Source organism: Ursus arctos, unplaced genomic scaffold (assembly GCF_023065955.2).
Source record: "Ursus arctos isolate Adak ecotype North America unplaced genomic scaffold, UrsArc2.0 scaffold_6, whole genome shotgun sequence".
Taxonomy (NCBI): Eukaryota; Metazoa; Chordata; class Mammalia; order Carnivora; family Ursidae; genus Ursus; species Ursus arctos.
The window spans coordinates 86,649,140-86,672,552 of NW_026623078.1; the positions used below are offsets into that span (position 1 = coordinate 86,649,140).

The 23,413-nt window shown below is 46.2% G+C and overlaps 1 protein-coding gene across 3 annotated transcripts; it reads right to left on the reverse strand.

Moving 5' to 3' along the window:
- Positions 1-1,514: 1,514 nt before the first annotated feature.
- ZNF16 (zinc finger protein 16) lies at positions 1,515-23,386 on the reverse strand. 3 transcript variants are annotated; one of them, XM_044380229.3, is made up of 3 exons: positions 23,231-23,386; positions 19,829-20,033; positions 1,515-7,878 (listed from the first exon to the last, which is right to left on the reverse strand). In XM_044380229.3, the coding sequence occupies exons 2-3, from the start codon at positions 20,022-20,024 to the stop codon at positions 6,032-6,034; spliced, it is 2,043 nt and encodes a 680-aa protein (XP_044236164.1). In that variant the 5' UTR covers positions 20,025-20,033; positions 23,231-23,386; the 3' UTR covers positions 1,515-6,031. The 3 variants fall into 3 exon arrangements, with proteins under 3 accessions (XP_044236164.1, XP_026344615.1, XP_026344616.1); XM_026488830.4 differs by having other exon boundaries at positions 23,288-23,379; XM_026488831.4 differs by lacking the exon at positions 23,231-23,386 and adding an exon at positions 23,030-23,146.
- Between the last annotated feature and the right edge of the window lie 27 nt (positions 23,387-23,413).

Sequence of the window (23,413 nt, forward strand, 5' to 3'; positions counted from 1 at the left end):
ATCCCGACACTACATATTTCGAAGTTTATCCTTTACCCCATAGTCTTGATAAGAGGATTGGAGATGCCACCTTTTTCTTATATCTAATTTCCATATGGGAATGGTCTTCGCAGCTGATGTTCTAACATGTGGAAAGGCCAGAGCCCAGCCCATGGGCACAGAAGAAGACATGCAGAATAAGCCACATGGGGTACCTGGGAGCCAGGTTGCCTTCACGCCTTCATGTTACTTCCAGGGAAGCCCAGTAGCCAGTGACGACTGTCTGGCTCTTGCCTGCCAAGCCCCAGGAGAATGTCCAGCTAAGACTCTGCTGCTATCACAGGTGTCCTGGCATGGCCTGCATTGTTCTCAGCCATCAGGGCCCTGTTCTCCCCTCCGACTCAGGAGTTCCCTCCAGAGCCATGGAGGCTTTAGGATTGGCACGTATCCTGACCCTGCTCTGCACATAACATTCTCCAGAGTTTCCCAGCTTCACCTCATGTGGCGGGGGGGGGGGTGCCTGTGGACATTGGAGGAAACTCTTTCTTCCCCCTCATCAGTCTTTGACTCCAGAAGTTTCAGGACCCACTTGTGGGGCATGAATGTGGGGTTATATGAGGGAGATCTCCCAGGACTCTACCAAGCACATGAATCTTTTGGCATAGTTTGTACCAGACCAGCTACCAGCTGTTAGGGGCTGCTTGTTTGCTGTTCTTAAAGGAATTGGGGTTGTTGGTTGAAGGTAGGAATAATGTCTGGGAGTGGAAATAAAGAGCAAGGAGAACATCCTCCCAATCTCCAGTTCCAGTGGTACATAGGGGAGGGAGAAGGCTTCAGGAGACCTGTGTGATCAGGCAGCAACCAGGTTTTAGTTAGAACAGGAAGCTGAGGTGCACCTGGGTGGCTCAGTCAGTTAGGCGTCTGCCTTCGGCTCAGGTCATGATCCCAAGGTCCTGGGATCAAGCCCCACATCAGGCTCCCTGTTCAGCGGGGATTCTGTTTCTCACTCTCCCTCTGCCTCTCCCTTTGCTCATGGTCTCTCTCTCTTAAATAAATAAATAAATAAATATAATCTTAAAAAAAACCCAAAACAGCCCAGGAAGTTGAAGGGAACTTTCAGAGAAGTCACAACGCAGAGGAATTTGTTGATGTCCATAAACCAAAGAGCAGAGTGGAGGGTATGGGGGCCAAAGAGTGCTTAGTGCTGCTGCTTCTTCTTCTTTTTTTTTTTTGAAGGTGTGGAAAGGAGGTATCTGGGGAGTAGGGAAGGCCTCTCAAACTGATCTGAAATGGCTTGAGAGGAGAGTCAAGAAAGGGATACTGACTTAGGGTCTTTATTGTGGTCAGTGGGTATGATGGGTGGGAGGATTGCCAAGCATAGGTGAAGGCTTGTGTGGTTTGAATCTTCTGCTGGTGTCAAAGGAGAGAGCACCCAGCTTTCTTATCACCTTGTCCGATGTGGGCATGGAGAATAAGGGGGATGAGGTTCCAAAGCTATCAGCAAACATCAAAAAATGGAACTAGACCACTCATAATTCACGTCTGGTATTTGAGGACTGAAACACACCATATTTAATCGAATTAGTGCTTGTTTAAATAAGTTATACAGCACTCTTGCAACCTGGAGCCTGAGGCTAGTGAGGGAGATGAAAATCCCACTGAATCCTTCTTCAACAGCTCAGCATTGTGTATTCTGAGAAACGACAAGAGTGCCTCAGCTGCTAGAGGGGATGAGGGTGTCCTGGTGAGACCTTGTACTGTGGCCTGTGTATGGGTAGAGACATCTACGACCTTGGCTGATATTTTGGGACATCTATCCGTGAGGCAGGAGATTCTGAGAGTTCTTTACCCTAAAGGGGGCAAATCTTAGGCAGTGACACAAGAGTTTGTAAAAATGTGCAGATGGCGCCATTCATTAGCCAGGCCATCCAGTGCTAAGATAATTGCCTGGAATTTAGCCAGTCGTGCTGATGTTTGGGGATATCCTGGTTAAGCAATGAGGAACAGCAGCTCCCCACTGAGCTCCATCACCTATGATGGTTGGCTCGTATAGTCTGTGAATTCTCACTGCTTTTCACTTAGTTCATCCCAAGAGGCTCCCCAGGTAGTTAAAGGGTCTGAGGAGGGCTGCCCTCCAACACCCTGGCATCCGGCAGGAACTGAGGACAGAGGAGGCTGCCTCTTCTGCATGTGGAATATGCCAGAGGGCCCAGGTTTGGCTTTATACTGTACCAATATACTGTGGCCTCAGCAGTTGGAAGGCCTTCCAATAGCAACAGTTGCTTTACAGGCTTAATTTGGGTTTGAATTAATCTCTTGGCTGTGCTGGGGGTGTTCTTCCCTAGAACCTGGAGAATAGCGATTTTTGTTGGGATGGTGGCAGTATTCAAGGGTTCTAGTAAGCATCTGCTCTCTGGAGTGTGGACTTCACTTGGCATGCCACCTAATGCCTCCTTGCAAATGTGTTCCTTCTGAGTGGCCACCTAATGAACACAGATCTCACATAGGGTATGGTCTCTCCCCTGAGCTAGAGTCAGCTGCAGCCTTGGTCTCAAGTACACAGATAGGTCTGGGATCAGACACACAACTCAGGGCCACTTTAAGGAGGGCTCCAATCCCATACTGCTGTCCCTAAACACCAAGTAATTATCAAGTGATTTAGGACAGCTAAATCTCTAACAAAGGCTCTGTTGGACTTGACAATGCAACGTGTGTGGCATGGGTGAGTGCATGCTGGCTTGCAGACAGTGGCCAGGATAGTGAGCCAAAGCATGAGCAGGTAGAACCCTGGGGTGCCATCGTGCAGATATTCCGCTCACAGTGCCAACTCCAATTCTTACTGTTACCTGCAGGCTGGATGCCCACCGCCCCCAAATTTGGTTCAGAGGTCAGGACTGACAATGCCACACACACCACAAGGGCATGAGGTTTATTACTTGGATAACTGAGGTCAGCAGGGCAGGGATCACAGGGCAGGTCCAAAGTGGCTTGAGGGGCAATGGTGAAGGGCACTGGCCTGGGTGTTTGCTGTGGCTGGGGGTGAGGCTGCAGCACACACCTCACACCTCCTGTCCAGCAGGGTTTGAATGGTTTGAAATCTGCTGGCAAAAAGGAGGGGGCACCCAGGCTTCTGAGCCCTCGTTCCCCAAGAAACATCTCCAAGGACGTCATGAAAGTCAAAAGAAATTGTAGCTGACAATTTGCTTTCCAGAGTTTCTCTTTGGAAACATGATATTCCAAAATTGAAATTCCTCAGGCTGCAGACAGCAGGTCCCTAAATTTGGCCAATTCTGCCCAGACACTGGGTAGGGACAAGGGCCCGGTGAAGCTTGACACTCACTCTTCCTTCCTGGGTCTAGACTCTGGCCTCCCACAGCTATGCCTCAGCCCCAGGGGGTCTGCCAAGGGTGCGGAGGTCAGAGGGGCAAAAGGAGTTGAGGAGGCAGTAACACAGAGGACATGCTTGCCACTAGAGCCTCTTCACACAGCAATGACCTTGTTAAAATGTAAGTTATCAAAAGCCTCCAGCATCTCCCATTTCACCCAGCATAAAAGCCAGTCCTTGTCATGGCCATAAGGCCTTTTGTGATATGGCCCATTACCACCCACCCCATCTGCTTCTCCCTCTGCTCACTCAACTCCTACCCATACTGACCTGTGATGATTCTTGAACACTCTAGGCCTGCTTCTTCTCAGGGCCTCTGAGAAGGCCTCAGGCCTTTTGTTTGAAAACAAAAACTTTTGTTTTTCCCAGTTACAGCCCAGGCATTTTACCATATGATAACCCTACACACACCCAGAGTGTGGACATTGAGATCACAACTTGAGTTGAGCTGGTCATCTCCACTCTAAGCACCTCCGGAGTAACAGATGCTTGCTACCCTGCTTTCAATTTCCTGCTCACTCATGACCTGGGATGGTGGACTGCCCTTCTCCTGGGTCATTGTGTCCCCCTTGCTTCTGGGATCTTTCTGTAGTAAATCTTGTGAATTTAATTCCTTTGTTTGAGTGTATTGAAACTGTGCCTTCAATGAAAAAGACCCCAGGGTTTTCACTTTCCCAAAACAGGAGCTTGGATGCTGAGGGAGCTAACTGGTGACCTATGTGGGTGGCTTGTGCCTCCCCCTTCAGCAGGTCATAATCTGCACATTCCTAATTTACTACCCAGCTCTGGCTTCCCAAGAAAACTGGCTATTCTTGCTGTCATACCCTATCCCCCATCTTCAGCGGTCATTCTATTTGCTTCAAGTTGTTACTCAAAGGATATCTTGGTGAGGCCTTCCCCAACTCCTCAAAACACCCAGACCCTATTTCCTGCTTTCCTTTTGCCTCATGACAATCATAGCCACTAGTGCATTTTCTCTACCCACTGGAATGTGAAGTCCTCAAGGGCAGGTGTTTTTCTGTCTTGTTTCCTGTGTCCCCAGCAAATAGCATGCAGTAAGCCTCCCACAAGTATTTACTGGAAAAAAGGATGGAATCCAGGCTGAACAACAGGGAAAGTGAAGCCACAGAGGGTTGCCTGATGGTGAGAAAGCATGAGGGTGAACAGATGGAGGTCTGCACAGGGTGGAATGGACGGTTAGCACAGCAATGCTGTCAGCAAAACTGCAAATGTGGCAGCTTCTTCTCTAGGGTGTTTCCTTGGGAAGGTTGGGGTGAAGTGGAGGGGAGGGGGTGAGCAGTGATGGGTTACTCTGATGGCCTCTGAAAGAAGGGTAGGCAGCCCACTGTAGCCCAAGCCTGACCTGTGTACCCTTGAGCCAACTCTTCCACACTTCCCTCTTCAAACCTCTCCCTCCTCATTTGCAATTGATGGCTTTGCCTTTACTTCCTCGAAAGCACAGAAGTCAAGCCCCTACCTTCCTACGCTAACTGCAAACCTGCAAACCACATCTGCCCATTAATGCCTTTCTTCCTGGAAAAACAGAGGAGGTGGTTCTCTGTCCACCTACCCTAGGATATCCCCAAGTTGAGATGGACTGGCTGGCTGGCATCCAGGGGTCTCTCTGGTGGCAGATGTGTTGCTTCTGGGACAACTCCCACTGCTCCACAGCTCTGGGAAACTGAGGAGGGACCAGTCCTCACTTACTAGGGACAGTCACAGGTGCTCCATAAATGTTGAGATGAATGGGCATGGGAGAAAACTGAGCCTGGGAGCTTGTGAAGAGAACAGGAGGGGCATGGAGAGGACAGGCCTCTGTGCAGCCAACAACCAGGACCATATGGCACAGAGCCAGAGGGTAGGAAACAGCTGCTTGTGTAATTGTGCAGCAGCCCCAAGTGGGACCGTAAGAAAGCATGACCTCAGACTCAGGCACAAAGGAAAGGTGGCAGGAATCCTCAGTCTAGTGAATACATGGGAGGGACAAGAAAGGGTGAGGAACTGGTGGTAATGAGTACACACCACTTCTGGGGCAGGATGACTGCAATCAGACCTGAAAAACTCTTGACCTGATTTTATGTAAGCAGAATATCAATTATAACCATAGACAAAGAGTTCACTCTAGGGGCACCTGGGTGGCTCAGTGAGTTAAGTGTCTGCCTTTGGCTCAGGTCATGATACCAGTGTTCTGGGATCGAGTCCCACATGGGGCTCTCTGCTCAGCCAGGAGTCTGCTTCTCCCTCTGCCTGCCACTCACCCTGCTTGTCCCCTCTTCACTCTCTCTGTCAAATAAATAAATAAAATCTTAAAAAAAAAAAAAGAGTTCACTCTATGACTAATAACCAAAGAAAAGAATTCCTGTGGTTATTTTGAACCAAATGTCAGTTTACTTTTTTGGTTCTGTTTGATTATAGTAATAAACTCTACTCGTGAATATGCAGCTTCTATCATCTTTTCCCTCCTAACAACTATAACAAACTATACAAGCAAAACAAACAAGAAACAAGAGGTCACAGGAAGCAGGAGTGATGGCAGGGGAAGGAGGGTCTGGACTTTGTGGACAGTGGGATGGAGTTAAGGGCAGCAAGTGAACCTGGCTTCAAGTCTGGCAGGTGGGTGAGGCTGGGACACGGCCAGAGCCGTCAGGAATGGAGCTGTACTCCGTTTCACTCCCTGGTGTGGATCAGTTGGTGTTTGACCAACTTGGACCTCTGGCTGAAGGCTTTCCCACAAGCAGAGCAGTCATAGGGCTTCACGCCAGTGTGGATCCTCTGGTGCTGGATGAGGACTGAACGCTGACTGAAGGCCTTCCCACATTCACTGCACTTATAGGGCCTTTCACCAGTGTGAATTATCTGATGTTGAATAAGGTGTGAACTCTGGCTGAAGCCTTTACCACACTCAACACACGTATACGGCTTCTCTCCAGTGTGAACTTTCTGGTGGTGAATGAGGTTTGAGCTTCGGTTGAAGGCTTTACCACACTGGTTACATTCATGGGGTTTCAATCCATTATGGATTCTCTGATGCTGAATGAGAGTTGAACTCTGGCTGAAGGTTTTTCCACATTCGGTACATTCGTAGGGTTTCTCTCCGGTGTGAACTCGTTGGTGAAGGATAAGGTTGGAACTCCGACCAAATGTTTTTCCACATTCGTGACACTCATAGGGCTTGTCACCTGTGTGCACACCCTGATGCTGAATGAGGGCTGAGCTGTGGCTGAAGGCCTTCCCACAGATGCTACATTCATACGGCTTCTCTCCTGTGTGGATTATCTGGTGCTTTCTGAGCACTGAGCTGTAACTAAAGGCTTTTCCACACACATTACATACATGAGGCTTTTCTCCAGTGTGAATTCTCCGATGCTGAATGAGGCTTGAACTCTGACTGAAGGCCTTCCCGCAGTCACCGCACTTATAAGGTTTCTCTCCAGTGTGAACCCTGTGATGCTTAATGAGGTTGGAGACCCGGCTGAATGGTTTGCCACACTCATTACACTCATAAGGTCTCTCTCCAGTGTGAACCCTCTGATGCTTCCTCAGGTGTGAGCTCTGGCTGAATGCTTTCCCACAGTCATTACATTGAAAAGGTTTCTCACCTGTGTGAATCCTGTGGTGTTTAATGAGATTTGAGCTCCGCCTAAAGGCCTTCCCACATTCGTTGCACACATACGGCTTCTCTCCAGAATGAATTCTTTGATGCTGGATGAGGTTTGAGCTCCGTCTAAAGGCCTTCCCACATTCACTGCATTCATAGGGCTTCTCACTCATGTGAGACTTCTGGTGCTTTTTAAGGCTTGAGTTCTGGCTGAAGGCTTTTCCACATTCATTGCATACATAAGGCTTCTCTCCGCTGTGGTTACTCTGATGCCTAATGAGGTTTGAGTGCACACTGAAGGTTTTCCTGCACTCACTGCACTGGTAGGGTTTTTCACTCACATGAGATCTCTGATGATTTTTAAGAAATGAGCTCTGGCTGAAGGATTTTCCACATTCATTGCATATGAAGGACTTCTGTCCAGTATGGATTATCTGATGCTGAATAAGATCAGGGTTTCCTCTGAAGGTTTTCCCACAATCATTACATATGAGTGGGCTTTCAGCTATGTGAAACCCCTCATGGCTACTTAAGTCCATACTGTGTTGGAAGTTGTGGCCACACATGTCATACAGATGTGGCCTTTCTTCTGTAGGAATTCCCTGAGACGCTGTTGGGTTTGGGCTCAGACTGAAGCTTCTTACAAAGTCATCACAGCCCAGCTCTTTCTCTAAGGGGCTCCTAAGGCGCACTGCCACTGGTGTGAAGCCCCCCTCCTGGTAGAGTGACTGCACCCGTCTCTCACTGTCAGGGGTTCCCCAATCTCTCTCCAGTACATCATCACACAGTTCTCCAAGCTCAGGTGCTTGCGAAAAATCACTGGTATAGTTTTCTGATATTTCTGCCTGTGATTCCAAATCCTCAGAAACTTCTTTCTTCTGAAGAAATTCCTTGCCCTTAGTCCTGGTGTCCCAATCTGAAATAACAAACATAGTCATTTGGAAGGAAACAGGAAAATACAGATGACACATCTGGGAATGTGTGACCCACTGGGGGTGGTAGTCCCAAATCTCTCAAGGGGACAAGAGAGGGGAGAGCTCCAAGGGGACGAGGCAGCAGGGCCCTCAATCTATAAGACTGACCCTCACCACCCCCCGACCCACATCTCAGAAATCACCTGTAGTTTCCCTACTGGTTCAAGTCAAAATCCCAGGTGCCCCTCTCCCACTGCAGGTCATCAGCAAGTCTTGTTGGCTCTACCCTGGAGGGCCTCAAATCCAGGTACTCACTGCTCTCACCTGTACAAGTAAAACATTATACACCTCATGCTATATTGTGTTTTTTTTTTTTTTAAGATTTTTTAATTTATTTCTTTGACAGAGAAAGCACAGGTAGGCAGAGGGAGAAACAGACTCCCCGCTGAGCAGAGAGCCTGATATGGGGCTCGATCCCAGGACACTGGGATCACAACCCCAGCAGAAGGCAGAGGCTTAACCAACTGAGCCACCCAGGAGCCCCACCTCATGCTATATTGTTATTCATTGTACCCTTTTGTCTTTCCCACAATGTTTCTTGGGCCAATATTTTTCTTAGCACCAACTCATGGCATTCAGGCCTTGCCTCAGGAGTCACCAGTATGGAGAGGTGGGCTCTCTCCTGGCAGGTGCAGAGGGGACTGTTACCTTCAGAGAAGCAAGGGTGCTTCTGGTTGCATGGCAGGCTGAGAACTGGAGTGGGGACTTGTCTAAAACATCAGATTCTGTCCTGTTCAAAAGAAGCTTCAGAGACTGTGCCCTGTCCTACCAAAGCAACTCCTACTCCCTAAAACCCACAATTCTGACTGGTGTTAGCTGGACAATTTTGTGCCCTGGTACAATGTTACAGCTGTGTCCAACTGTCTGAAGGCAGAAATGTGCACAAGGTTCCTCATAACATCAGGACTCTGTCACCTCCTCCTCTTCTATCTTCACATCTGAAGGAACAAGGAAACCCTCACTCCCCTGGATCTCTCAGTTAAATGCAGATCTTAAGTCTCTGTCTCAAACACCCAGACCACTCTGTTGCTGTCTTTTCCTGCCTGGATGTTGAGTAGCTTACCTCCCCTTCCCCTCCTACTCACAGACACCCTAGTGTCATCAGAGCACTTTGACATTCTCCCAGGCCTTTCCTAAGCTCACCTCACCTCTGCTCTTGTTCCCTGAGCAGGATGGATACACTCACCTTAGGATCTGCCCTGCTTGGAACACTCTTCCCAGATGGTCCTCATGCTCCTTCACTATTTCTTTTTTTTTAAATGTATTTATTTTAGAGAGAAAGAGAGAGTGAGAATGAGCGTGAGGGAGAGGGAGAAACTTAAGCAGACTCTGCACAGAGCCAGACATAGGACTTGATCTCATGGCCCCAAGATCATGACCTGAGCTGAAATCAAGAGTCAGACACTTAATGGACTGCACCACCCAGGTGCCCCTTCTTCCTTCACTTCTGCCTGGTGTCTGCCCAAACACATTTCATTGGAGAGACCTTCTCTGACCATTGCCCCTTCTTGCTATGGCCACATAGCAGTGCTCCATGTCCTGGGACTGGAGCAACCCCTCATTTGGCCACACTCAGTGGTGCTGAGTAGGTGGGTGGACACCCCTCCCCATGCTTCCTTGGGTTCATTGTCCTCTGACCTGCCCCTCAGTTCAGGCTGACACTGCCTCTCCCCATCTGCAAGTTCTGGGATCTAACAAAACAGCATTCTGTGTCCCTGTCTCATCTGGACACTTCTATTCCCTCTGGAGCCACCACAGTGATCTCAATGCAGACCTGGCCTGGCCACACACTCAGCCTGTCTGCCTGCCATGCCCACACATCTGGAAACCCCTCCACACTCCTTGCCAGACTCCTTGTGCCAGACTCTCTCCTATGGAACTCAGCCATGTGGCCGGCACAACACACGGGTGCCATGCTTTACCCTTCTGCTGACCCTCAGGCAGGCCCATCATCACATGCAGCATAAGGACTGACCATGTTCTTCTTTTTTTTTTTAAAAGATTTTATTTATTTATCTGACACAAGAGAGAGGTAGCGAGAGAGGGAACACAAGCAGGGGGAGTGGGAGAGGGAGAAGCAGGCTTCCCGCCAAGCAGGGAGCCCGATGCGGGGCTTGATCCCAGAATGCTGGGATCATGACCTAAGCTGAAGGCAGATGCTTAATGACTGAGCCACCCAGGCGCCCCTGACCATGTTCTTCTGTGAGCTTCAGAGCTCCCTAAGTCAGGAGCCCTGGCTCTGGGGGTGTCTAGGAAATGTCCACATGAGGCTGGGCTCCTAGGAGTAATGGGAGGGCTCACTGAGGACTGCAGGGACAGGGGAGCTCCTATGGGAAACAAGGGTCTACACAGGCTGGCCCAAAGCTCACAATGTCCCCCAATCTCCCCAGCGACTGACCCAGGGAGACTCCCACCCTCCTCTGGCTACATATGGAGTAGGGACCAGAAGGGGATGACGCACAGGAGTCAATGGAGCTTTCCCATAAATGGTCAGAGGGTACCCATTTTAGGCTTTGTGGCTATATGGTCTTGGTCGTATGGTCTGCTTTGTTACAACCCTGAAAAAAACCTCAAAACCATTCTTTGCTTGCAGGCCATTAAAACAAACAATCAACAAAAAACCCCAACAAATCCCTGGCTAGCTGGATCTGGCCTGTGGGTCATAGTTTGTTGACCTTAAGATAAGGTCACTAATGTGGCTCAGGAGATGGTGACAATGATTGGTTTTTAGCCCCAAGCCACTGTTGACCTGGAAGCCTTTTATTGAGACAGGAGACTAAACAGTCCTGTGGGTGAGGATGGTAAGAGGTCACTTTGGATTTATTAAATCTGATATAATTCTTCTCTGCAATTTAAGGACTATTGGAAACAATGATCAAAGTTTCTCTTTTGAAAGGAAATGTAAAATTGGAAACGTAGTTTCCCTTCTCTCTCTCTCTCTCTCTCTCACACACACACACACACACACACACACACACACACACACAAAGTTGGGTTTAAGGGGAGGCATCTGGCTGGCTTGGTCAGTGGAGCACGTGACTCTTCATCTTGGAGTTGTAGGTTTGAGCCTCATGTTGGGTGTAGAGATCACTTAAAAATAAAATATTTTAATAAAGAAAAAGTTGGGTTTTAGGGCAAAGAAAAATATGTGAAAACAAATGGAGTTGCTTGTGCTACCCTTGCTGCCCCATGACTGACCCCCACTGGAGAAAATGGTGAGGGTTCTCAACCCTTCTAGAGCACAACAGACCTATTCGTTTTTCCTGAGAGAAAGCACTCATTAAAGACCTTTACAATTAGTGGGTTCCAGGTTTGTGGAAAACAGCTTAGGTACGTACCCAAGTCAAAGCCATGCTCACGTGAATGCCACGTGTGCCTGTGGTGCACTGGCTGCTGCTGGTGGCACAGCAGTCCGCTCACCCAGGACCTAACCCAGCCACCTGTCATACAGACTCCCAAGGGCACCACATACTCAGGTGGGGGCTCCCCTAGTCTCCTATCTCCTGAGCAGCTTTTCTTTTCATTTACTTAATTTATGAGGTGAAATTTACCAAAAAAAATTGTTTAAAATGAACATTAAGTGGTATTTAGTACATTTACAATGTTGTACAATCATCACCTCTATTTAGTTCCAAAACAGTTCCATCACTCCAAAGTAGAGCCTCTTACCCATTGGTTTATCTTCTCTCTCCTGCCCAACGCCTAGCAACCCTCAATCTGCATTCTGTCTTTATACATTTATCTATTCCTGATATTTCTTATAAATGGGATATCACATGTGACTTTTTATGTGTGGACTCTTTCACTTAGTCTAATTAGTTTTTGCAAGTTCATCCACATTGTAGCATTTATCACTGCTTCATTCCTTTTTTTTTGGCTGAATAATATTCTATTGTATGGATATACCGTATTTGTTTATCCATTTGTCCATTGATGGACATCTAGGCTGTTTTGGAAACTGTGAATAGTGCTTCTATGAACATCATGTACATGTACGTGTTTGAGTACCTGTCTTCAACTCTGTGTATTTATCTAGCATTGTTGGGTCCTATGGCAATGCTATGTTTAAACTTTTGAGGAACAGCCAAATTTTATCCCATAGTGGCTGCACCGCTTCACATTCCCACCAGCATTGTATGAGCCTTTCAATTTCTCTACACCCTTGAAAACACTTGTTACATATTGAAGAATTACAACCACTCTAGTGGTTGTGAAGTGGTTATCTCACTGTGGTTTTGATTTGTATTTCTCAAATGACTAATGAATTTAAGCATCTCTTCATGTGCTTGCTGGCCATTTGCAAATTTTCTTTTGAAAAGCATTTATTCAAGTCCTTTGCCCATCTTAAAATTGGGTTGTATTTTCATTGTTGAGTTGTAAGAGTTTTTATATATTCTGGATACTACACTCTTACCAGAAATACAATTTGCAAAGATTTTCTCCCATTCAATAGGATGTCTTTTGACTCTCTTGATAATGTCCTTTGATGCCAAAAGTTTTCAATTGTGATAAAGTCCAACTTGCCTATCTTTTGCTCTAATTGCTTATGCTTTTGGTGTCTAAGAATCCACTGTCAAACCCAAGGTTATGAAAATTTATACCTGTTTCCTTGTAAGAGTTTAATGATTTTAGTTCTTTATTTAGGTCCTTGGGACATTTTGAATTAATTTTTGTATATGGTGTGAAGTAGGGGTCCCGGTTTATTCTTTTGCATGTGGATATCCACTTGTCCCAGGATCATCTGTTGAAGAATTATCTTTTCTCACTGAACGGTCTTGATACCCACGTTGCAAATCAATGTGTCACAGATGTCTGGGTTTATCTCCACACTCTCAGTCCTATCCCACTGATCTGTATGTACAGCTTGATGTCAGTACCAAATTGCTTTGATTACTAAAGCTTTGTAGTAATTTTTGAAACTGGTGAGTATGAGTCCTCTGACTTTGTTTTTCCTTTTCAAGCTTGCTTTGACTGTTGTGGGGCCTTTTGTAATTCTGTGACTCTAAGGGCTGACTTTTCAATTCCTGCAAAAAAGGCTGTCGGAATTTTGATGTGGTTGGTATTGAATCTATAGATTGCTGGATAGCACACACACTGAAACAGAATTAAGTTCAATCCATGGGGCACCTGGGTGGCTCAGTCGTTAAGCGTCTGCCTTCAGCTCAGGGCGTGATCCCGGAGTCTTGGGATCGAGCCCCACATCAGGCTCCTCCGCTGGGAGCCTGCTTCTTCCTCTCCCACTCCCCCTGCTTGTGTTCCCTCTCTCGCTGGCTGTCTCTCTGTCAAATAAATAAATAAAACCTTTAAAAAAAAAGTTCAATCCATGGATTTTATGTCTTTCCAATTATTTATGTATTGTTAATTTCTTTTGTCAAAGCTTTGTAATTCTCAGTAAACAAGTCTTTCACTTCCTTGGTTAAATTTATTTGTAGGTTCTTTTCTCTTTTTTAAAAGATTTACTTGGGTGAGAGAGAGAGAGAATGAGAGGGTAGAGGGGGGAGGAGCAGAGGGAGAGGGAGAAGCAGACTCCCTGCTGACGAGGGACCCTGACTTGGGGCTTGATCCCAGGACCTTGAGATCATGACTTGAGCCGAAGGCAGATGCTTAACCAACTGAGCCACCCAGGTGTCCCTATTTTTTCTTTTGATGCTATTTAAATGAAGTTTTCTTAATTTCCTTTTCAGATCGGTCATTGCTGGTATATAGAAACAACTGATTTTGTGTGTTGACTTATTCCCTGAAACTTGGCTGAATCCATTTATCAGCTCCTGTAGCTTTTTAATGGATTCTGTGGGATATTCTATATATGGGATCATGTCTTATGCAAACAGAGATAGTTTACCATCTTCCGTCTCAATTTGAAAGTCTTATTTTTCTTTCCTGATTGCGCTGGTTAGAACTTCTAGTATGATTTTGAATAGCAGTGGTAAAACAGGCAATACTTTCCTGATCACTAGGGGAAAAGATTGTAATCTGTCACTATTGTGTATAATGCTAGTTGTGGGTTCTTCATGAATGCCCTTTAACATACTAAGGAGGTTCCCTTATCTTGAGTTTTCCCAGTGTTTTTCTTTTTCTTTCTTTCTTCCTCTTTTTTTTTTAATCACAAAGTGTGCTTAATTTTGTCAAATACCTTTTCTGCATCAATGGAGATGATTATGGTTTTTCTCCTTCATTCTATTAATGTGGTAAGTGACATGGGTTGGTTTTGTTATGCTGAACTACCCTTGCATTCCTGGGTTACACCCATGGGTGTAATACTTTATTCCTGGGCCACTTTGGTCATTTTTTTGTTTGTTCGTCTTTAGGAATTTCTCTCTTTCATCTAGGTCATCTAATTTGTCAGTGCACAACTGTTAACAGTCTTCTCTTATACTCCTGCTTACTTTTGTAAGATCAGTAGTAATGTCCATTTCTGATTTTTGTTATTTGTGTCTTCAAAGCTATGTCAATTTTAATCTTCAAAAAACCAACTTTTGATTTTGTTGATTCTCTAATGTTTTCTACTTTCTATTACATTTCTCTCTCCCCTAATGTTTATTATTTCCTTCTTTCTGCTAGCTCTGGGTTTAGTTTACTCTTCTTTTCATAGTTCCTTAAGATATAAAGTTAAGTTACTGACTTAAAATCTTTCTTCCTTTTTAATGTATCCATTTACTGCTATAAATGTCCTTTCTGGCACTGCCCTCCTTGCATACTGTAAGTTTTTGTTTGTTTTCATTTGTCTGCAGGTGTTTTCTAATTTCCCTTGTGATTTTTTCTTGACCCATGGGTTAAGAGTATGTTGTTTTATTTCTACACATTTGTAAATTTTTCAGTTTTCCTTTTCCTGCTGTTATTGACTAGAGATAATAATGTTACATGATTTCAACTGTTTTTATTATTGAGATTTGTTTTGTGGCCTAACATAAGGTCTATGTTTGGAGAATGTCCAGGTACACTTGAGAAGAATTTGTGCTCCTTTGGGTGGGCATGTCCATCAGGTCTAATTGATTTATAGTGTTGTTCAAGTTCCCTATTACTGATCTTCTGTCTAGATGTTCTAGCCATTTTTGAAAGTGAGGTACTGAAGTCTCCAACTATTATTGTACAACTAGCTATCCCTCCCCTCAGATGTATATGTGTTCCATATATTCTGGGGTTCTCTTTGGCATGTAGACGTTTGTACTTATAGCTTCTTGCTGAATTGATTCTTTTATCCACACATAATGTCCTTCTTTTCTCTTGCTACAGTTTTTTACCTACTTTATTTTTTTCTGGTGTTATAATATAGTCACCCACCTCTTTTGGTTACTATTTATTTGCATGTAATATCTTTTTTTTCACCTTTCACTGTAAACTTATTTGTGTCTTTGGATCTAAAGCAAGCCTCTTGTAACAGTATATATGGCTGGATCATGCTTTTTCACCCACTGTGTTAATATCTGCCTTTGGAGAGTTTAAACCATTTATAATTAATTATTGATAAGGAATTATTAATTATTACTAATTAATGATTTACTTGATTTTGCTATTAGTTTTTGGTATCTTCTACCTTTCTTGTCCCTCATTTCTTTCCTCTATTACGGTCTTCTTCTATGTTATGTTTGGTAGTGTACCATCTTAATTTTCTTCTCTCTTCCTTTTATGGACATTTTAAAGATATTTTCCTAATGGCATAATGGGGATTACAATTAATATCCTAATATCAAACAATGTAGTTTGATCCCCCCCATCCCAGCCATTTTAGTTTTTGTTCCCTCAGCTTTACTGAAATATAATTGACATACGTCACTGTGTAAGTTTGAGGTGCACAATGTAGTGATTTGTACACTGATACATGTACACTGTGAAATGACTACCATCATAAGGTTAGTTAACACATCCATCACCTTATATAGTTTTCTTTTCTTTTTTTTTTTTTTAAAGTAATCTCTACACCCAACATGGAGCTCAAACTCATGACCCCAAGATCAAGAGTGGTATGCTCTACCGACTCAATCAGCCAGGTACCTCTTTTTTAGTGGTAAGAACTTTTGAGGTCTACTTTCTTAGAAATTTTCAAATATATAATACAGTATTGTTAATTGTAGTCACCATGCTGTATATTATGGTACATAAGAAAACCATCAAGTTTGAACTGGTCGCAACGTAGCCACAGCAGCATACAAAAACTCTGCTCTTAGACACTTCTGTTCCCCACCTTTGTGTTGTCACAAATGTATCTTTACATGTTGTATGTTTAATAACATAGATTTATAATTATTTTTAAGAATTTGTCTTTTAAATCATTTAGGAACTAAAAAGCGAAGTTTTAAACCAAAAACACAATAACACTAGCTTTTACAGTTACCACTGTAGTTACCTTTACCTGAGATTTTTAATCACTTATATGGCTTTCAGTCCCTACCTAGTGTCTTTTCATCTTTATCTGCAGGACTCCCTTTAGCATTTCTAATAGGGCAGGTCTGTTGGTAAAAAACATCCTCAGGGGCGCCTGGGTGGCCCAGTCAGTTAAGTGTCTGCTTTCACCTCAGGTCATGATCTCAGCATCCTGGGATTGAGCCCCACATCGGGCTCCCTGATCAATGGGGAATCTGCTTCTCCCTTTCCCTCTGCCCCCATCCTCTGCTCCTGCATGCTCTCTTTCTCCAATAAATAAATAAAATCTTTAAAAAAATCCTCAGCTTTTATTTATCTGGAAATATCTGGGAATATCATTTTGAAGGGTAATTCTGCCAGATAACAGAATTCTTGGTTGACAGTTTTTTCTCTCTCAGCACTTTAAATATGTCATCCCACTGTCTTCCAACCTCCATGGGTTCTGCTGAAAAACTGGCTGCTAATCAAATTCAGGGTCCCTTATATGAGACGGGTTGCTTCTTTTGTTTTCAAGATTCTGCCTTTGACAATTTGATTATAATGAGTCTTGATGTGAATCTCTCTGAATTTATCCTAGTTGGAATTTGTTGAGCTTTTCGAATGTATAGATTCATGTCATTCATCAAATTTGAGATGTTTGGGACATTATTTCTTCAAATATTCTTTATACACCTTACTCTCTCTCTTTTATAATGTGTATGTTGGTTTGAGTGATGTTATCCTACAGGTCCATTAAATCCTGTTCATTTTTCTTTGACCTTTATTCTTCCTGCTTCTCAGACTGAATAATTTCAATTATCCTATCTTCGAGTGATGCCTTCTCAAATCTGCTGTTGAATCCCTCCAGTGAGTGCATTTCAGTTATTGTACCTTTCAACTCTAGAATTTTTGCTCTAGTTCCTTAAAAAAAAAAAAATTATTTGTTTATTTGAGAGAGAAAGAGAGCGCTCCCAAGTGGGAGGTGAGGAGGGGGAGAGGGAGAGGCAGACTCCCCACTGAGCAGGGAGCCCAATGCGAGGCTGGAGCCCAATGGGGGGACCAGGACCCCAAGATCATGACCTGAGCTGAAGGCAGACACTTAAGCAACTGAGCCACCCAGGCGCCCCTGTTCTAGTTCCTTTCTATAATTATATCATAAAAGTTGTATATATAAATTGTATATTTATAATTGTATAAATTTAAAATCTCTTGACATTCTCATTTTGTTTGTACATTGTTTTCTTGGTTTCTTTTAGCTCTTTGAGCACATTTAAGACAGTGGTTCACTTTCTGCCAATTGATTTTTTCCTCTGAATGGGCCAGCCTTATTTTCCTTTTTCTTTGTATTCTTGGTTACTTTTTTGTTAAAAACTGGACATCTGAATATTTATGTGGTTACTCTGTAAATCAGTCTCTCCCTCCTCCAGGCTTTGCTGTTATTCATTGTTGAAGGGTATAGTCATTTGTTCATTTAGTGATTTTCTAAGTTTTGCAAACTAAAACTAGTCTGTCATGTATGGCCGCTGAGGTCTCTTTCTTCAGCTTGTGTTCAGCTAGTGTTTTGACAGATACTCCCTTGAACACTAACAGTAAACGAAAAGTAATACACCTCTCCCAGTCTGTGCGCTGGGTACTACTTTAACACTATATATAACTATCTTAGCTTCCTGCTTTTACTGAGCTGAGAGATGAGTCAGAGGTGAAGCTATGATTTTCTGAGGTCTCTCCTGAGCATGTAGCCTGTCCTGGGCATGGATACCGTTTTCTAAATTCCCTGATATACAAGGGTGCTTTCGAATGTCCTCGTTTCCCCAGCTTTCCCTCCTAGGCTCTAGGTGGTTGACTGTACTGTTAACTGACGTCCCAGGTGGCTGTGGGGTTTTAGTTCCCTTACATGTTTCTGAACCCAGGGCTTTTGTGCCCTAAGTTCTGAGTTAGGCAAACCAGAGACAAGCACTTTGCATTAATCCTTTGTCCAATCCCACACAGGTTAGGACAAACAATAATTTTTGAATAAGATCTTCTCTGCTCCCTTTGGATCAGGGACCACCATCCCACGCTGGGAACAAAAGCTGCTACTGAGCCAGGGAGTGTTTGGGAGCAAGAGCAAGGAAAAACACCACAAAGCTTTCCTACCATTTTCAAGTGCCCTTTTTCTTGATTTAGCATTACCTGGTTGTTGTAAACCTATTTTCTAGATTTAGATTTTTGACAAAGTTGGTCCTGGCAGTTTCTGCCTGTTGTTGGTTTTTTTTTAAATGTTAATGTGGAAGACTGGGTATTTGGAGCTATGTACTCCACCATTTTGTTCCACAGTGGCTTTTTTAAACATGAGTCACTATGAACCTGCTGTTGTTTTTCTTTCTTTTTAATGGAAATAGGGCCTGGCCTCCCTCATCATTCTCTGCCCAGCATACCATTAACCATTTGGTTCACATTCTGCCTCTGCCTGGGGGCAGTCAGGAGGCCTGTCTCTCGGGGCCACTTCTTGGGACCTCATCATGTCTCTCATCCCCTAACTCTCCTGCTCCAACACACCCAGGACTGTCTTGTACCACCTCTGCCTGTTGGGGGAGGTCAAGAGGATGTGACTACTGGTTGACTTGTGAGCTGAATCCAGGTGACTGGAGGCTCCTCGTGCTTTTCCCTGTCCTTGAACGTACATTCTGCTTGCCTTCCCTGCTCCCAGAAGCTGGTGCAAGGACACAGCCTTGAGATAGTGATGTGGTGCTGTGACCATCTAGACAGTATATGTAACTAAACCCAGTTAAAGCCACTATATCAACTTTAGATTTGGCAGGTGGGTGCTGGGGTCTATTCGCATTGCAGCCACCCAAGACAAGCCTCTTAAATAAGTTCCCTTGCTTATGACCAACCTGGGTGTCCTGCCTCGTTCTTCAGACTCTCCTTCCCCTCCACGTACAGAGGCCAGGTTAAGTTATACCTGGGAGGCCTGCGAGGTTTGCGAACCAACACTGCCATTAGCCCAACCTTCCCTGGCCACAGAGTCTGACTAGGGTACTCAGCCTAGATGTCCTGAAGAGTGTCCTCTTATATACCAGCCACCATCGAGTTCCAGTAAGGAGAGCTAACACTGAGTAACCATCCTCATCACTGCTGAGGGGTCCATAGAAAAGGCAAGCTAGTTGAGGGCTCCTCAGGAAAGGACTCTCTGGTAGAGTTCGAAGGTGGATGGAAGTGGCTAGGCAGTGTGAATGCAGTCAGAAGGAGTAGGATTACAGCCTGAATCAGGACTGTATCCTAAATGCAGGGGACTACCACCAGCCTAGTAGTTGGGCTGGGCAGGGGTCAGCTGGTGAGCATAATATCACATGCTTCTATGTCAGGTGGGGAAACACAGTGTCCTGCTCAGGCACCAAGACAGCATGGGGCCTGGCCAAATTCCCCTCTGATCTCTAGACTTGGCCCTCAAGTCCATGGGGCACCCCATCCCTAATGATGACATGGATGCCTCCTGGGGGTAAGGACAGGGTGACATGGACAAAGTCCCTCCAGAATGAGGGCAACCAGCGGGGAACTTGTTCCCAGTACCTGGCTGCTGATGGTGAGAGGGGGTGGTTCCTGGCTCAGTGTAGCCACAGCAGTGGGGATCACGGAGTGCAGATCCAGCGTGGGTCACAGCAGGAGCATCACTCACACAGGCCTGGGCTGCAGGGATCCAAGGGGATGGTCCAGGACCTGAGGGCTCCATTTCTGTCTCTTCAGAGCGAGCCCTGAGGCTGGGCATGGCTGGGACCTGGAGACCAGCAAGGATGCAGGTGAGTGTACAGAGGAGCTAGCTCCCACCAGGCAGGGGTCTCTTCTACCCCTACAGCCTGAGACCTGACATAGACCTGGTGCTAGGTCTCAGGCAAGGGGTAAGATGCTGACCTCAGGGCAAGGGGAGCACACAATGTCCCATGGGCACCCAGGGGAGGGCCCAGGGCTGACGTGATAGGAGAACAGCCCCACAGAGACTGCACCCACGGTGGGCCCACCCCTCATTCCTGACACAATGTCCTGAAGGTGGACCATCAGATCCATTCATAGTAGAGAAGGAACTCAAGCATTTGGGCAGCTAGGGGTAGCCTATACTTCAGATGTGCATATGGTCACCATGGTGTCTGAGTTGCGCCCCCCCTGGCAGCATCGAGGTCTCCACCATCCTGAGCTGTCTTCCCACTGCACCAGTGGCTCCCTCCCAGGCTCCTTCTTATTTCCCGCTTCATGTTGGTACATCAGGGTTCACTTCTGAATCTACATCAACTTCCTCGGTTAAGGAAGGCATCAACACCCTTATCCTGTGAAGATTCCCAAGCTTGGGCTCATTTCCAGTTCTAAATGCTCCTTCTGAGATACAATACTCCCACTGATACATGATGGGTCCCCCATATGGACCAAATTAGTGATTTCCCCCACCTCTCCCATTGCCCTGTCTCTGCAAATGCACCAGGCCGTGCTCAGAGGCCCACCTGTATTGTGGCAATACCCCTTGGCCCCTTATTCACACTACACCACTGATAGGTTATAATCACCCCTCTGTCTTTCAAGGGTAGAGAAGACAAGTCAAGAAATGCTGGCAGAAGCATACGGTAGACACTGCCTGCCTACTGGGGAGTATGTAGTATAAGCCCTGACAGTTGCTTTGTTTTGTTTTGTAATGCAAGTGCCTGAATTAAGCCTTGATGCTGAAGCACCCACTGCAAACAGGCATCCGTTTCAAAGATGGAACAAATACCAGCCACTGGACTAGATAAAGAGCCAGGCCGCCTCCCCTCACGGAGCCTTTGTTTTAGAAATCTTGGTTGATTCTGATTACTGGCCATGTGGCCACTTGCTATTTTTCTCTTCCTGTGCTTTAAATTCCCACTCTTATGTTTTATTTTATTTTTTTAAAAGATTTTATTTACGAGAGAGAGAGAGCGCACCTGTGATGGGGAGAGGCAGAGGGGGAGGGAGAAGCAGATTCCCTGATGAGTGGGGAGCCTGACTTAGGGCTCTATCCCAAGACCCTGAGATCATGACCTGGAGCTGAAGTCGGATACTTAACCAACTGCCAGGCACCCCTCCACTCTTACGTTTTAAACTCACCAATAAAGAGTGAGCCCACGAAACCCTAGGTCTCCACCCTCAACCTCAATAAAAGCAGAAATCCAGGCCAGTGCACCTCTCTCTCATTACCAGAAACCTCACTATGTGGCCCCAGGTGTGCTAATTTGCAGGCCCTGTAAGTAATAATCCTTTATTTTTTGAAAATTTCCTAATGGTTGTTGCTAAAGGGGACTGTGCAATCATAGTTAAGAACCACACGGGTCGATCCAACCAAATCGGTTTTTGACAGGCTGAGAGGAGCACAAAACAAGAGGCAGCAAGGAAGGAGTGGCGCCCTGGGGCAGGCAGGCATTTAAACCAGGCCTAGGGAAGGGGACTTAGGCAATGGTTAGAAAGGTAGAACATGGGGCAAAGGTGTGGACAGAGCTCAGAGGCAGGGTCATTGGGGTACAGACTATCAGAGGCCATGGCTGCCTGACGGTGAGGCACTGACCATGTTTCTATACTAGGACAGACAGAACTAACCTGACATGGGTGCTCAGAGGAACGGTGCAGACAAGATTCAAAGCAGGGAGAGCACTGACTTAAGGTGCCTGTCCGTGGAGCAGAAGAATGGAGAAGATGTTGCTTCCATTGGGGGGGGGGGGCGTTCCTCTCCCTCTCCCAAAGGGAGATTCAGTCATTTGCAATATTTGTTCACTTTATTTTATTTATTTATTTATTTATTTAGAGATTTTATTTATTTATTTGACAGAGAGAGAGGCAGCAAGAGATGGAACACAAGCAGGGGGAGCGGGAGAGGAAGAAGCAGGCTTCCCAGCAGAGGAGGGAGCCCGATGTGGGGCTTGATCCCAGGACCCAGGGATCATGTCCTGAGCGGAAGGCAGACGCTTAACAACTGAGCCACCCATGCGCCCCTCGTTCACTTTATTTTAAAATTCTTGAAATTATTATCACCGTCACTGAATGGGGGCACAATCACAAATTTTCAAAATTCAAAGGCAAAAAAGGACTTATGGTGAACCACTCCAGCTACTCTGCTCCCCTTCCCAGTTGCTAATGTACCCTTCCAGAATATTCTATGCTCATTTTACATCTTGTTTTTCTCACTTCAGGATCTTGCCCAGGAGGACACAGACCGAATCTCTGGTAAACACAATGCCCCTCCACACCCATGTGCACATTCCAACCCCTGGAACCTGTGGATATAGTACACTACACAGCAAAAGAGACCTTGCAGAAGGGATTATCTTGGTGGACCCAATCCAATTACACGAACCCTTGCTGACTCTGGGATGCAAGGTCCCTGTGCAAGGACTGGGGCCTCAGGAACTAAGGACAGTCAGCAAGGAAACATACACTTCAGTACAGTAACCTCAAGGAATACGATTCTGCCAACGAGCCCAGAAGCAGATTCTCTTGCTAAGCAGAGACAACTGGAAAGACCGGCAGCCACCAGCCCACACTGCAGGAATCCACGGGATGGGCATGGCTCATCTCTCAACTCCACTCGCTTGGGGGAGAATAAATTCCTCCCCGTCACCAGAGCCTCTTCGCCCCCTGCAGGGTGAGTGCACCACCCGGGGCCTCCAGGCAGGACACCTGGCGCCTCACGACCACCTCATTTCTCACACAGCTCAGTACAGATCTGACGTTCGCACCCAAGTCTTGAGGCCCCTCCTCCACCCCAACACCACTCACCGCACACCTGCCCCGTCGCCACGCGGTCCTGCGGCCCGGCTCCAGGGCGTCAGGCTCCGCTGTCCCGGGCACTCTCCGGAGGGCGCCCCTCACGCCCGCTCCCGGAGGCGCCCTCCGAGGCCCCCAACCCCGCCCAGGCCGAGCAGCTCCCGCCCCTCTGCCCACGAAGCCCGGTCTAGACCACCGGCGGCCGGCACCCACCCCGGTGGCATCGGAGTCACGCGGGAGCGCGGTTCGCAACGTGGAGGCTTCACCTACGCGAGCTCCTCCCCTCGCGGGGGTCGCTGCCGGCACCGCGCAACGTCGCAGGACCACCGCGGCTGGGCCCAGAAACGGGCCCCGGAAATCCCTCCCCCGATTTCCGGGCCGGCGTCGCCGCTCTAG